At 50.7% G+C, this 11,945-nt stretch overlaps 1 protein-coding gene across 1 annotated transcript; it reads right to left on the reverse strand.

Annotated features, from left to right (window-relative positions):
* Nucleotides 1-1,865: 1,865 nt before the first annotated feature.
* On the reverse strand, nt 1,866-11,412 carry LOC101534098 (cytochrome P450 2G1). Its single transcript, XM_058673926.1, has 9 exons — nt 11,233-11,412; nt 10,659-10,696; nt 9,830-10,059; nt 8,216-8,365; nt 6,625-6,785; nt 6,273-6,449; nt 4,861-5,002; nt 3,287-3,709; nt 1,866-2,245 (listed from the first exon to the last, which is right to left on the reverse strand). Exons 1-9 carry the CDS (start codon nt 11,410-11,412, stop codon nt 2,064-2,066), a joined length of 1,683 nt encoding a protein of 560 aa, XP_058529909.1. The 3' UTR covers nt 1,866-2,063.
* Between the last annotated feature and the right edge of the window lie 533 nt (nt 11,413-11,945).

Genomic DNA, 11,945 nt, shown 5'->3' on the forward strand with positions numbered 1-11,945 from the left:
CAGCCGAGACATGAACTGGTTCTCGTATGGGTTGCTGGTAGCACATGGGGAGGCTTAACGTGCTCCGCCACTGTGCCAGCCCTAGTTCTTAAGATTTTTACTATAATACAGTAAAAAATTAATCCCAAGAAATTCAAGGGAAATTGACTTTCTCACACTATCTGAGGTTGCCCCTGGCCACCTGGGTTTCTTCCATGACAGCCTCCGTTCTAGCCAGCACTTCTTCCATCGCAGCCTTGGCCGCTTGGGGTTGTCACAGTGGCGTGACAGGTCCCTCTTCCCTGCTGGGTTGCAGCCACACACACACAGTTACTGAGCCCCTCCTGCCCACCATTGTGCCATCAGGTACTTCCATGAGCCCCAACAAGATGACGCACTCCTCACTCCCCTGAAGCCTCTGCTGCTTGGCGGGACCCAGTCCGTATGATGCGCATGCGGCATTTCTGACTTCTTGCTCACCCAGGGTTGAATACCCTTCCGGTTTTGAAAGCACTCCCTAAGACATAACTCTTGGTCCAAGGCACGTGGGTGCCTCCTGCTCAAACATCCCAAGGAACCGTTTGCCTTTCTTACCACATCCTACATCCTGGGGTTCCAACAAGTGCTCACTGGCATCTTGCTAGAACGTTGGCCCTTGAAGAGTCTCCTGGCAGTGGTGTCCTGGATGGTGATTAGGGTGGCTGTGTCCATTACCTTGGCTCATGCTGCCCTATTGCAGCCCTATCGTGTTCCTGCTCTTATTCGGAGCCATTTTTCCCAGGATTCCCATGGATTCTTTGAGCTAACCAATCACCTTCCAGTAGGCAGCAGCCTCCTCTATGTAAAGTAGTGATTTTATGTTGTCTTGTCCATTTCCTTCCCAGGGGACATTTGTCTGTTTTGGTCACTAATGGATCCCAAGTACTTGCAGAATGCACTGTGTCATGTTGGTTATTCAACAATGTTTTGGGCCTGGTATGGTAGCCTGGTGGCTAATGTCCTTGTCTCGCATGTGCCAGGATCCTTTGTGGGCACTGGTTTGTGTCCTGGCTGTTCCACTTCACATCCAGCTCCCTGCTTGTGGCCTGGGAAAGCAGTGGAGGATGGCTCAAAGCCTTGGGATCCCTGCATCTGTGTGGGAGACCTAGGAGAAGCTCCTGGCTCCTGGTTTCAGGGAAGCTAGGCTCTGGCCATTGTCCCACCTGGGGAGTGAGCCAACAGATGGAAGAACTTCCTCTGTCTTACCTCTCTATCTACCTTTCCAAATAAATAAATAAATATTAAAAAAACAAACCAAATAAATGATGTGTGTGTGGCAGGAGGTGGAGGGAGGTTTTCACCAGCTGACCCAGGCAATGGAAACACAATAGTAGAAGTTGTGGGCTCCTGAACTGCTCTTCAGAACGGAGTGGGGGAGTGTTGGCTCTGAGAGCTGTGATGAAAGTCCCTCACACAGTGGCTGGTTGGAAAATGAAAGTCTAGAAAAAGATGTGGTGAGAGAGGTCAGAGGTCAGTGGAGTCGCTGCAGGGCAGTGTGTTGCCTGGGAAATCATGGGAACTGAAGGGCAAGGAGGCCACAAAGCCCACTTCCGGGGCTTGCTGCACCCCTCCTTTGGGGTCACCCACCACACCCAACAAATTTGCACCACTCACTATTGTTCAATTCATTGTGTCCTTTCTTCTTCTTCTTCTTTTTTTTTTTTTTGGAGGGAGAGGTGAAAAGATAAGATAAGAACAAAAGAGAAAGGATCATGGACCACGTGTTACTTAATATCAGCGCAAAGACCCAGGGCCATCACAAGGGCAGAATCTACCAGCAGGGTGTGGTACAGACAGAACTCACAGCAGAGGGCAGCAAATGTTAAAGCTATGTGCTTGTGCCAAAATTCTGGAGAGGGTATTGCTCTTCTACCAGCTGAGGTGATACAAGTTCTTCCCAGACCCTGGTTAACTTCCCATGGCAGGTGTAGCGGTGCCTGCTGTCGGGGTTGCTGTGCGAACTTGGTGAGGGTGGTGGCCAGGCCTGGATGCTAGGCACAGCTTGGTTCCCCAGCCTGGTTCTTTCTGGGCCTGGTGGACGCTACTTAGCGGGCCACAAGGCAGAGCTCATAGGATGGGGGAATGTTGCCGAAGCCTGAGATCTTGGGGGTGATGTCAATGTTGACGGGCGGCACCAGCGGGTGCAAGGAGAAATTCTGCAGGATGGAGGTGAAGTAGAGGAAGAGTTCCATGCGGGCCATGGCTTCACCCAGGCAGACGCGCTTGCCTGCAAACACAGGGCAGATGCAACGGTGAAGGATGGGGTGGGGTGGGGGCGGCGAGGGTCCTGCCTTGCCCCCTGCAGAACCATGGCTGTCTCAGGGTGTCTCAGGGGACACAATTGCATCCATCCCCCTGCAGAACCATGGCACTCAGACCACGGATCAGCCAGTCACTGTGTGAGGGACCAGCCTGCCCTGTTCCTTGTTTCTGAGGGACCAGCAACCTGAGGATGCAGGCTCCAGGTTTTCAACAGCTGAGCTCTCTCTCTCTTTTGGTGTACATCTCTTTGCCTTTCGAATTCAGTGAAAATGAAGAACTATTTGTCAAGAGAGTGAGTATGAAGTGCAGCCGTGGATTGCCCGAGCCCCCTCCTGGTGTGTCTGCATTTAAGTGGCAGCTCTGCTTCACATCTGGCTTCCTTTTGAGGCCGACCCGGGAGGCAGCAGCTGTGGCCTTGGTGCCTGATCCCTGCCATGCACCCACGAGAGCCAGAAGGAGCTCCAGGCTCCTGATTCACCCCCGACTGTGCATCTGGGAGAGTGGACTAGCAATTACAAGTATGACTTCTCTCCCCATGCCCAACTCTTCTCTCTGCCTTCTGCATAACACAAACAAAAATGCGAAGTGATGGGGAAAAAAAATCAAAAGCATAGGTTGTGATACATGAAAATTAAGATTTTGAGGTTCACAAATCATTTTTCAGCTCCTATGCTTGTTCATTTGTTTCACCTTGTCTGTGGGGTTCACAGTATCAGGACAGAAGTGAGCAGTGCACCTACAGACCTTCCAGGGGCAAAGAAATAAGATCTTTTCTGTGGGGTTCCTTTCTAGAAACACATGCCGAGCCTTTGTTTTCTGCTCTAGCTGTTCCGATGCATTTTTTTTCTTCTGCGTAATGGAGTAGATGTTGCTAAGGATATTCCCTGTTTGAAGGATTCTAGAAATTGCTGGTTCCCTGACTTGACTCTCCACTTCACATTCTGCCTCGAACTTTAGCTCTTGACCCGCCCCCGCCCCGGGGAGGGTGTAGATCAGGGAATTCTACCAGAGGAGAATGGCACAAACGCCTCATTCTTCTTGAAACGGCCCTGCTCGTCCAGGAAGTGTTCGGGGTAGAAGGCGTCCGGATGGCGGAAGTACTTGGGGTCTTTGAGGACCGAGCCCAGCAGGGGAAATACGTCTGTGCCCTGAAATGAGATGGGGGGCAGCTGGAGCGATCGGTGCCAGAAGCAGGGCTGGGGAACAGGCAGGAGGGGCCACAGAGAGGGGGTACTGCCCACCTTGGGGAGGAGGTAGCCTCGAAAGTGAGTGTCCCGAATGACATTGTGAGGGACGCCCATAGGCACAATGTCCGTCAGCCTTTGTATCTCATGGATCACGGCATCGGTGAAGGGCATCTGGACGCGGTCGTCCACGCTGGGGATCCGGTGGGGTCCAATCACCCGGTTGATCTCTTCATAGATCTTGGCTGAGAGAGGTCAGAAAATGATGGAGACAGATTCAGGAGAGGGAGTGGGGACTGGCCTGGACACAGTCCCAGTGCAGGTGCAAGGGTGGGGCAGGAGGGCCAGAGGTGGACTAGAAGTGATGGTGGAAGCAGAGAGGAACCTGAAGTCAGTGTCACCCACTGGAGTTGAAGATGGAGGAAAGGGTGGTGAGCCCAGCCCTGTGAGGAAAGCAGGTGCAAGTCTGGAGAAAGCAGGGACCCAGACTGTGCCTTGGTCCCAATCCAGGGGAAGCCCGTGTGAACCCAAAAACTGCCAAATTACAATAAGGAATGTGTGTGGGTTTTCAATAGCAGTTTCAGACAGTTTGTTACAAGGCCCAAAGGACGTACGTAAGTGCCAGAAGCAGACAGATTCAGGGCAGCCACCGTGGTGCAGTGCCTTAAGCCACTGCTAGGGACGCCCACATCCTGTGTCAGGATGCTGGCTTGAGTCCTGGCTAATCCACGTCTGCATCCTCCTGTTGATGTAGCTAGAGGAAGCATGTCATGGTTTTGTGGGTCCCTGCACCCTCATGGGAGACCTGGATGGGGTTCCAGGTTCCTGGCTTCAGCTTGACCCAATCCTGGCTGTTATAGCCATTAGAAAAGAAAACCAGGATATAGAAGATTTTGTCTTCCCTTCAATGGAATACTTTTATAAAGTTTAAGATTAGGGGCTGACACAATGGCTCAATAGGCTAATCCTCCATTTACAAGGGCTGACATCCCATATGGCCTCTATTTTGTCTCCTGGTTCCTCCACTTCCCATCCAGCTCCCTGCTTGTGGCCTGGGAAAGCAGTAGAGGACGGCCCAAAACCTTGGGACCCTGAACTTACATGGGAATCCTGGAGGAGGCTCCGGCCTCTTGGCTTTGGATTGGCTCAGCTCTGGCTGTAGCAGCCATCTGGGGGGTGAATCAGTGGATGGAAGATCTTCCTCTCTGTCTTTCCTCCTCTCTGTATATCTGACTTTCCAATAACATAAAATAAATCTTTTTCTTTTTTTAAGGATACATGTCCTGAGGGTGAAGAGTGGCAGGCTGTAGGAGTCTCAAGTTCCAGGAGAAGGTGTTTTCCTTCCTGGCAGGAAAGGGAGGAGCCAGATGGGAGCAGGCTGGGTGGGGGTCCTCACCTTCCACCTCAGGGTGCTTCATGAGCAGCAGGAACCCGTAGCGGAGGGTGGAGCTCACGGTCTCTGTGCCCGCAAAGAAGAGGTTGAGGGTGGTGAGCACCAAGTTCTTGAGGTTGAACTCTGTGTTGGGATTATTCTGATCCTGAAAAGGAGTGCACAGGAAACCCAGTCACCCTCTGCCAGCTTTATTTTCTCCCTGTGCATAGCACGGGCTTTGGTGCAGCATATTAGATGAATAAACTACATCCGAGAGAAGCAGTGGCCAGAGCGAAGGTCCCAGGAGCAGGAGGGAGAGTGTCTTGTCTGAACTGAAAGTTCTGGAACTTTAGAGCATGTCATTTAAACTACTAAACACAGCTGGTGCCATGGCTCAATAAGCTCATCTTGCATTTGCAAACGTCAGCATTCTGTATGGGCGCTGGTTCATAGCCTGGCTGTTACACTTTCCATCCAGCTCCCTGCCTGTGACCTGGAAAAGCAGTAGAGAATGGCTCAAAGCCTTGGGACCCTGTATCCACATGGGAGACCCAAAAGGGGCTCCTGGCTCCTGGCTTTGGATCATCTCAACTCTGGCTGTTGCAGCCACTTACGGAGTAAACCAGCAGATGGAAGATCTTTTCCTCTGTCTCTCCTTCTTTCTGTAAATCTGCCTTTCCAATAAAAATAGATAAACTAAAAAACCCCACTGAATACTAGCATTGTATAATATAAAAATACACATTTCTGATAGTCTAAGAGCCAATGATACAGAAATGAGTAATTGAAATTTCCAAACATCTAACACCCTAAACTTTGAATAGTCAAGATTACAGCCTTGAATTTTTTTAAGGGTTTATTAATTTTTATAGGAAAGACAGATTTGCATAGAGAAGGAGAGACAGAGAAAGATCTCCATCAGCTGGTTCACTCTTGAAGTGGCCACAATGGCCAGAGTTGAGTTGATAAGAAGTGAAGAGCCTGGATCCTCTTCCAGGTTTCCCACATGGGTGCAGAAGCTCAAGCACTTGGGCCATCTTCCTCTGCTTTTCCAGGTCACAAGGTGGGAGCTGGATGAGAAATACAGCAGCCAGGACATGAACCAGGGCTCATATGGGATGCCAGTGCTTGTAGGTGGAGGATTAGGCACTTGAGACACCACACCAGCCCCAGGATTACAGACATTATGCTCCAAAGACATCTCAAATGCTCAGACTCGGATTCATGCCACGTGACTACAATTGTAACACACTGACGTGTATGGTTAGACGTTGGTGACATCGAACACGTCCATGTCCCTAACAGCTCCAGATTCATCTCTGTTGTCAAAGTCTAAGAGTCTATGCTTTCCCAGCTCATCTAGACAGAAGAGCGCATCTGTCGGCCCCGCTATTTGCAGGTCGGATGATGCAGGTGGGAGGGAACATGGTGGGTACCTGGTGCATCTTGATGAGGAAGCAGTCAATGAAATCCCGGGGATTTTGAGGGTCAAAGGACGCTTCGTTGACCTTGACTCTGGACGCGATGAAGTCCTTGAGCTCCTCTATCAAGTAGTAGATGCGATTGTGTCTTCCTGGTAAGTACTGCATGATTCCAGAGTACATGTCGTACAGCTGTGGGAGACAAAGGGTGGTGGAGTCAGAGCTGCACCCCAAGTCCAGAGGCACTCCTGCAAAGTGGGGGAAGCCCTCTGTCTCCTAGTACCCTGGAGGTGCCTGGGAGTGTGGGAAGGAGAAAGTGAGGATTAGACTGGGCTGGGGGAACGGGCAGGAGGGGGCTGTCCTGCACCTGTGCCCAGGGGGTGCTCATCTCGATGAAACTCTCATTGATCATCTTCAGCAGCTTCAGGAACTGCTCGTCCTCGTAGTCGAAGCGGCTGCCGAAGACCACGGAGCTGATGACGTTGGAGACGGTGCGGCTCAGGAAGAAGGTGGGGTCGATGGGGGCACCTAGGGGGTGGGGAGTGACTGTGTTTGAGGCAGCACTGACCACGCAGTTTATGGACCCACCCCACTGTGCTTTTGTGTTTGCCTCACTCCTCCTCGCTCATATGCATCGCTTGATTCTTCTTTATTTGCGTGTAGGTTTCCTCAACTTGCAATCTGATCGAAAAGCCACTTCATTGGTTCCTAAGGCTTCAAAATAATGGTCTGTAGACAGTGTTCAGTGAGGCTCTGCCCTGTAGTGCATAGACATGCTGAGAGAGGTTAGTTGCCATCTTTGTTATTACTAATTAAATATGTTTGTGGCAAAGAGTCACAAATTTGGGGAGAGTAATGCTAAGGGAAATACTTGCAAAGCGAAGAAGGGGCAGGTGTTTGGCACATTGGTTGAGTAACCACTTGGGATGTCCACATCCGTAGCAAAGTGCCTGGTTCCAGTCCCAGTTCCTCCATGTCCAGCTCAACTTTCTGCTAATGGCAACCCTGCCCCTGCAGGCGATGGAGTGTTTGTGTGCTTGCTGCCCAGATGGGAGACCCAGATCAAGCTCTGGGATCCTGACATCATGCTGGTCTAGCCTGGCTGTTGTGGGCATGTAGGGAGTGAAGCAGTAGGTAGAAGATTCTCCCTTTTCTCTCTTTCAAAGAAGAAGAAGAAGAAGAAGAAGAAGAAGAAGAAGACGACGACGACAAGTGTCTGGATTCTGTCTCATTTCACCAATGATTCCATGTGGATGATTAGGAAAGTTACTCCCTGGTCGTCAGCAGCCCCATCTGTGGGTCTGGAACAGTTTCTTAGAGCAGTGCGCATGCTTGCAAATGTTCAGCAATGGACAATGACGTCTGGGAGAGTGTGGCTGCGTCAGCCTGCCTCAGGGCTCTGGGAGTGACCCTTGGCGTCCACGAGAGGACCTCAAACTTGTGTGTCTCTGGCTGTTCCCTATTGGCCTCTGTGTCATTCCCTGTAGGCTCTGGTGGGTTTATATCTTATTTTTGGGTGGGAACTAGATTCCTTTAAATGAGCGTAGAGTCTCAGACTGGCAAGATGAGGAAGTTCTACCCATTTGTGCCGTAATACTCCTGAACAACATACTTTGCACGGTGGATGCTAAACTTATTGTTTCTAATATCACAGAAACAAATACGTATAATGAAATTTGACCCCATCTCCACAAAAAGACAGCAGCTTATGTCTTGCCAAGACCTACATACATCAGGAGCTCCAACCACACACCTCCCCACCCCCATCATCAGAGAACCAGAGATGAAAGCTTCCTGACAATCAGTCTCTAAGGGTGTTTGTGTTAACAACTGACTCAGAGGCTGCCTGGAAAGCTCAGTGAAGCTCCGTTATTTTCTACCCTTCCATGTTCTAGAGCTTTCTCCCCCAAGGCCCATCTTCTCCTGATTGAGTGCTCCGTGGCCACCAGGCCCCATACCCTTGGTCTTGCGGAACTCCTCCAGCAGGTAGCCAGCCTCCTCCTGGATCCGCTCCTCAATGCTGCGTTTGCCCATCCCGAAGTCCCGGAGGATGGTCAAGGAGAAGCGTCGCAGGATCCTCCAGCGTTCTCCATTGGCCAGGGCTACGCCTGTTGGGAGCTCAGGGTCACACTCCTGCCTCCCCACCCCTCTCCGTATCCACTGTGTGCTAGCCAGGGAAGGAACAGCTTAGAGAAGCTCTGGGGGACTGTGTTGTGGTGCACTGGGTTAAGCAGCTGCCTGCCACGACTATCCCATTGGTGCCTACTTGAGTCCTGGTTGTTTCACTTCTGATCCAGCTACCTGGGACAGCAGCAGAGGCTAACGCATGGGCTTGGGCATCTGTACCCACACTGGAGACCCAGACAAAGCTTCTGGCTCCGGGCTTTGGCCTGGCCCAGCCTTGGCAATTGCAGCCTCTGGGGAATGAACCAGCGGATAGAGGACCTGTCTCTGCGTATCTCTCCCTCCTTCTGTAATTCTGCTTTTAAAATAAAGTAAACAACAACAAAAGCAGTAGTGTATAATTCTACTCTCCAAGAAATCCCCTCCAACCTTCCACTGTTATAATGGAGATTATGACAAACCATCTGGACTCAGGGTGGGGGTGGTCACAAAGGGGGAGGGTGTGGTGGTTTAGAAGAAACAATCCAGGAAAATTAAAGAGAATTTAAAAACAATTCTAAAGATTTGTTTTACTTATTTGAAAGGCAGAGTCACAGAGAGAACTCTTCCCTCCCCTGGTTCACTCCCCCGATGGTCACAACAACCAGGGCCAGACTGGACTGAAGCCAGGAGCTTCATCCAGCTCTGCCATGGGGGCGGAGGGCCCACGCAGTTGGGTTGTGTTCCACTGCTTTCCTGGGCACATTAGTGGGGAGCTGGATCCAAAGTGTTGTAGCCAGGACTTGAACTGGCACCGATATGGCATGCTGAACACTGCAGGTGGTGGCTTAAAGACTAAGCCACGACATCAGCTCGTGCAGAAAGCTTTTACAGGGCACAGAGGTGTCACTGGGAAAAAAAAGTCACTCAATGAATGCCACAGGAAGTGGAGGAAGTCATGGCTCCAGGTTTCAGCCGGGGCCCAGCCCCAGCCCTGTGCGAGGTGAACCAGCAGATGGAAGCTAAGCCAGTGACTGGAAGCATGCTATCATTTTCTTTCTTCTCTATTTAATGTTGCCTTTAAATTAAATAAATCCTTTTTTTTTTAAAGAAATGCATCTAGATAAATGGAGGAGGAAGACACCTATGGGTTATGTGTGTGCAGTGTCTAAGAAGATAAAAAATAGAGTTAGCTATGACAGCTTTGATGGGTGCTCAAAAATGATCACACACTCACTTGTCAAAAGTAAAGTACATCAGAGTTGGCTTGTGTTCAAAGCGAATTGATTCTTTCCCGCGGGATGGAAGTGCACCTTTGCCACCCTCAGCTTCCTCACGTGGGAAGTGAGTATGATGATGGTAAGAGCTTTCTCCAAGAAGCCCAATGTGATACACCACGTGCAGTACCCAGTACACAACCTGATCAGGTGGTTTCATCGTTGCTGCTGCTACTACTGGCGGTTCCTTACCATGGCCTTGGAAATTTCGCTCTATGGAAGCCAGTTCTCCACGGCCACTGAACTCATCCGCTCGGTCCACGAGTGCCTCCTTCACCGCTTCATGTCCGCATAGAATCACCACGGGCCGGGGACCCATGTACACGGTGAACACGGGGCCGTACTTCTCCCTGAGCTGTGAGTGGAATAAGACAGAAGCAGAAGCATGGATGGGAACATGATGTATAGATGGATCAAGGATTCTAGTGGGTGAAATCCCCCGGGGGGGGGCAGAGGAGACAGTGTGTGAACAAAACAGGAAGTAGATGTTAGATTTGGAACGATTGTTGGGAAAAAGGTTGTAGAAATACTGTTTTTTAAAAAAATTATTATTGGAAAGACAGTTACAGAGAGAAAAAGAGACAAACAGATCTTCTATCTGCTGATTCACTCCCCAAATGGCTGCAGTGGCTGGAGCTGAGCCAATCTGGAGCCAAGAGGCTGGAGCCTCCTCCGGATCTCCCATGTAGGTGCAGGGTCCCAAGGTTTTGGGCTGTCCTCTACTGCTTTCCCAGGCCACAAATCAGGGAGCTGGCTTGGAAGTGGAGCAGCTGGGACATGAACTAATGTCCATTTGGGATCCTGGCATGTGTGGGTGGAAGATTAGCCAGTTGAGCCATTACACAGGCCTGGTTATAGAAATCTTGATTTCTGTGATTCTGGGAAAGAACCATGCACTACCCCCACCTCCGCAAGCCTTGGCTCCCTCGTGTGTGAAATAGTGATTTGGATTGGATGAACTCCAGATCCCTGATTCTCCGTGTAAATGCTAGGTGGGTAGACTCTCTTGAGTTCATGATACTGAGCCTCAAAGCTGAAACAATCTGTGTGCAAGAGTCTCTGTGCATAAGAAGATAAGTCCAGGACTCCAGGATTCTGAGGTTGTGGGGGTTCTCACTCCAATGCCCCAGGAATTTGTACTTTTTTAAGATTCAGAGTTTGGGGGGGGGGGCGGTAAATGTGATGGTTCAATTGACTAATCTGCCTGCAAGTACCAGTGGCATCCCATATGGGCACTGGTTCATGTCCCAGCTCCACTTCCCATCCAGCTCCAAGCTTGTGGCCTGGGAAAGCAGTGGAAGATGGTCCAAAGCCTTGGGACCCTGCACCTGCGTGGGAGACCCGGAAGAAGCTCCTGGCTCCTGGCTTCAGATCGGCTCAACTCTGGCTATTGCAGCTGTTTCAGGAGTGAACCAGCAGATGGAAGATCTCTTTGTCTCTCCTCTCTGTAGCTCTCTTTGCAATAAAAATAAATACATCTTTAAAAAAAAAACAAACAAACCTGGAGCTTCAGAACTCTAAGGTTGACCGAGTCTGTCTCTGAGCACCTGGGTTTTAGGAGAGGTGGTTTGCTTTTGTGGCTGCGGCCGACTCACCTTCATGAAGGACTGGAAGGTGGCATCGGTGCGCACCTGTAGCAGGTTCCCCAGGAAAGGAATCGGTGTTGGGCCTGGGGGCAGCTTCCCTGCCTTGGTGACTTTTTTCCAGGCAATCAGGATGAGCAGACAGGAGAGGCAGAGAGCCAGAAAGATGGTGAGCGCCCCGCCCAGCTCCATGCTGCCCAGCTGCGAGAATAGGTCCCGTGCACCAGCTCCTACCTAAATAGGTCTGGGAGATCAGCTGGTGTGGAAATCTGAACGCCCCGGGATTTGAGTTTTCCAGGTATGGATGCCATGAGGAAAGCGATCGCTGTGGCAGGGAGTGGGGCGGGGTGGGTGGTTATGTAACCTGTAATCTCCCACCCGAGTAAAGGTGAACTGAAATGTCTTGGGGAAACCCTCCGTGGTCATTCCCCTTTCATCCTACTTCCAGTCCCCAGTTCTTTCCCCTCGGTTCATCCCTCTTGGAAGTAAGGGTACCATGAGCAGTGTCTGCTGTGGGAAATAATTTAGCTCTGATAACAAAACTAACTTCCCAGAGCAGGTGAACCTCGGTAGCCAACCCCAACATTAAGAAAGTTTAGCAAGGGCAGCTGGAGCCTCAGACAAGTTCCCAGCATATTGATGAATGTCCGTGGGCACCTTACTGCCTTGTGCACAACATTCAGTTGCCAAGGGTCACCAGGATGGCCAGGTGCAAACAGGAAGAC

Source organism: Ochotona princeps, chromosome 16, assembly GCF_030435755.1.
Source record: "Ochotona princeps isolate mOchPri1 chromosome 16, mOchPri1.hap1, whole genome shotgun sequence".
Taxonomy (NCBI): Eukaryota; Metazoa; Chordata; class Mammalia; order Lagomorpha; family Ochotonidae; genus Ochotona; species Ochotona princeps.

Excerpts from the sequence above, each read along its gene's own strand:
- LOC101534098 (XM_058673926.1), bottom strand. The coding sequence starts at position 11,412 with ATGGAGCTGGGCGGGGCGCTCACCATCTTTCTGGCTCTCTGCCTCTCC. Across the intron at positions 6,786-8,215 it reads GGAGTTCCGCAAGACCAAGG|GTGCCCCCATCGACCCCACC; the intron begins GTATGGGGCCTG and ends CCCACCCCCTAG. Across the intron at positions 2,246-3,286 it reads GTTTGTGCCATTCTCCTCTG|GCAAGCGCGTCTGCCTGGGT; the intron begins GTAGAATTCCCT and ends CTGTGTTTGCAG.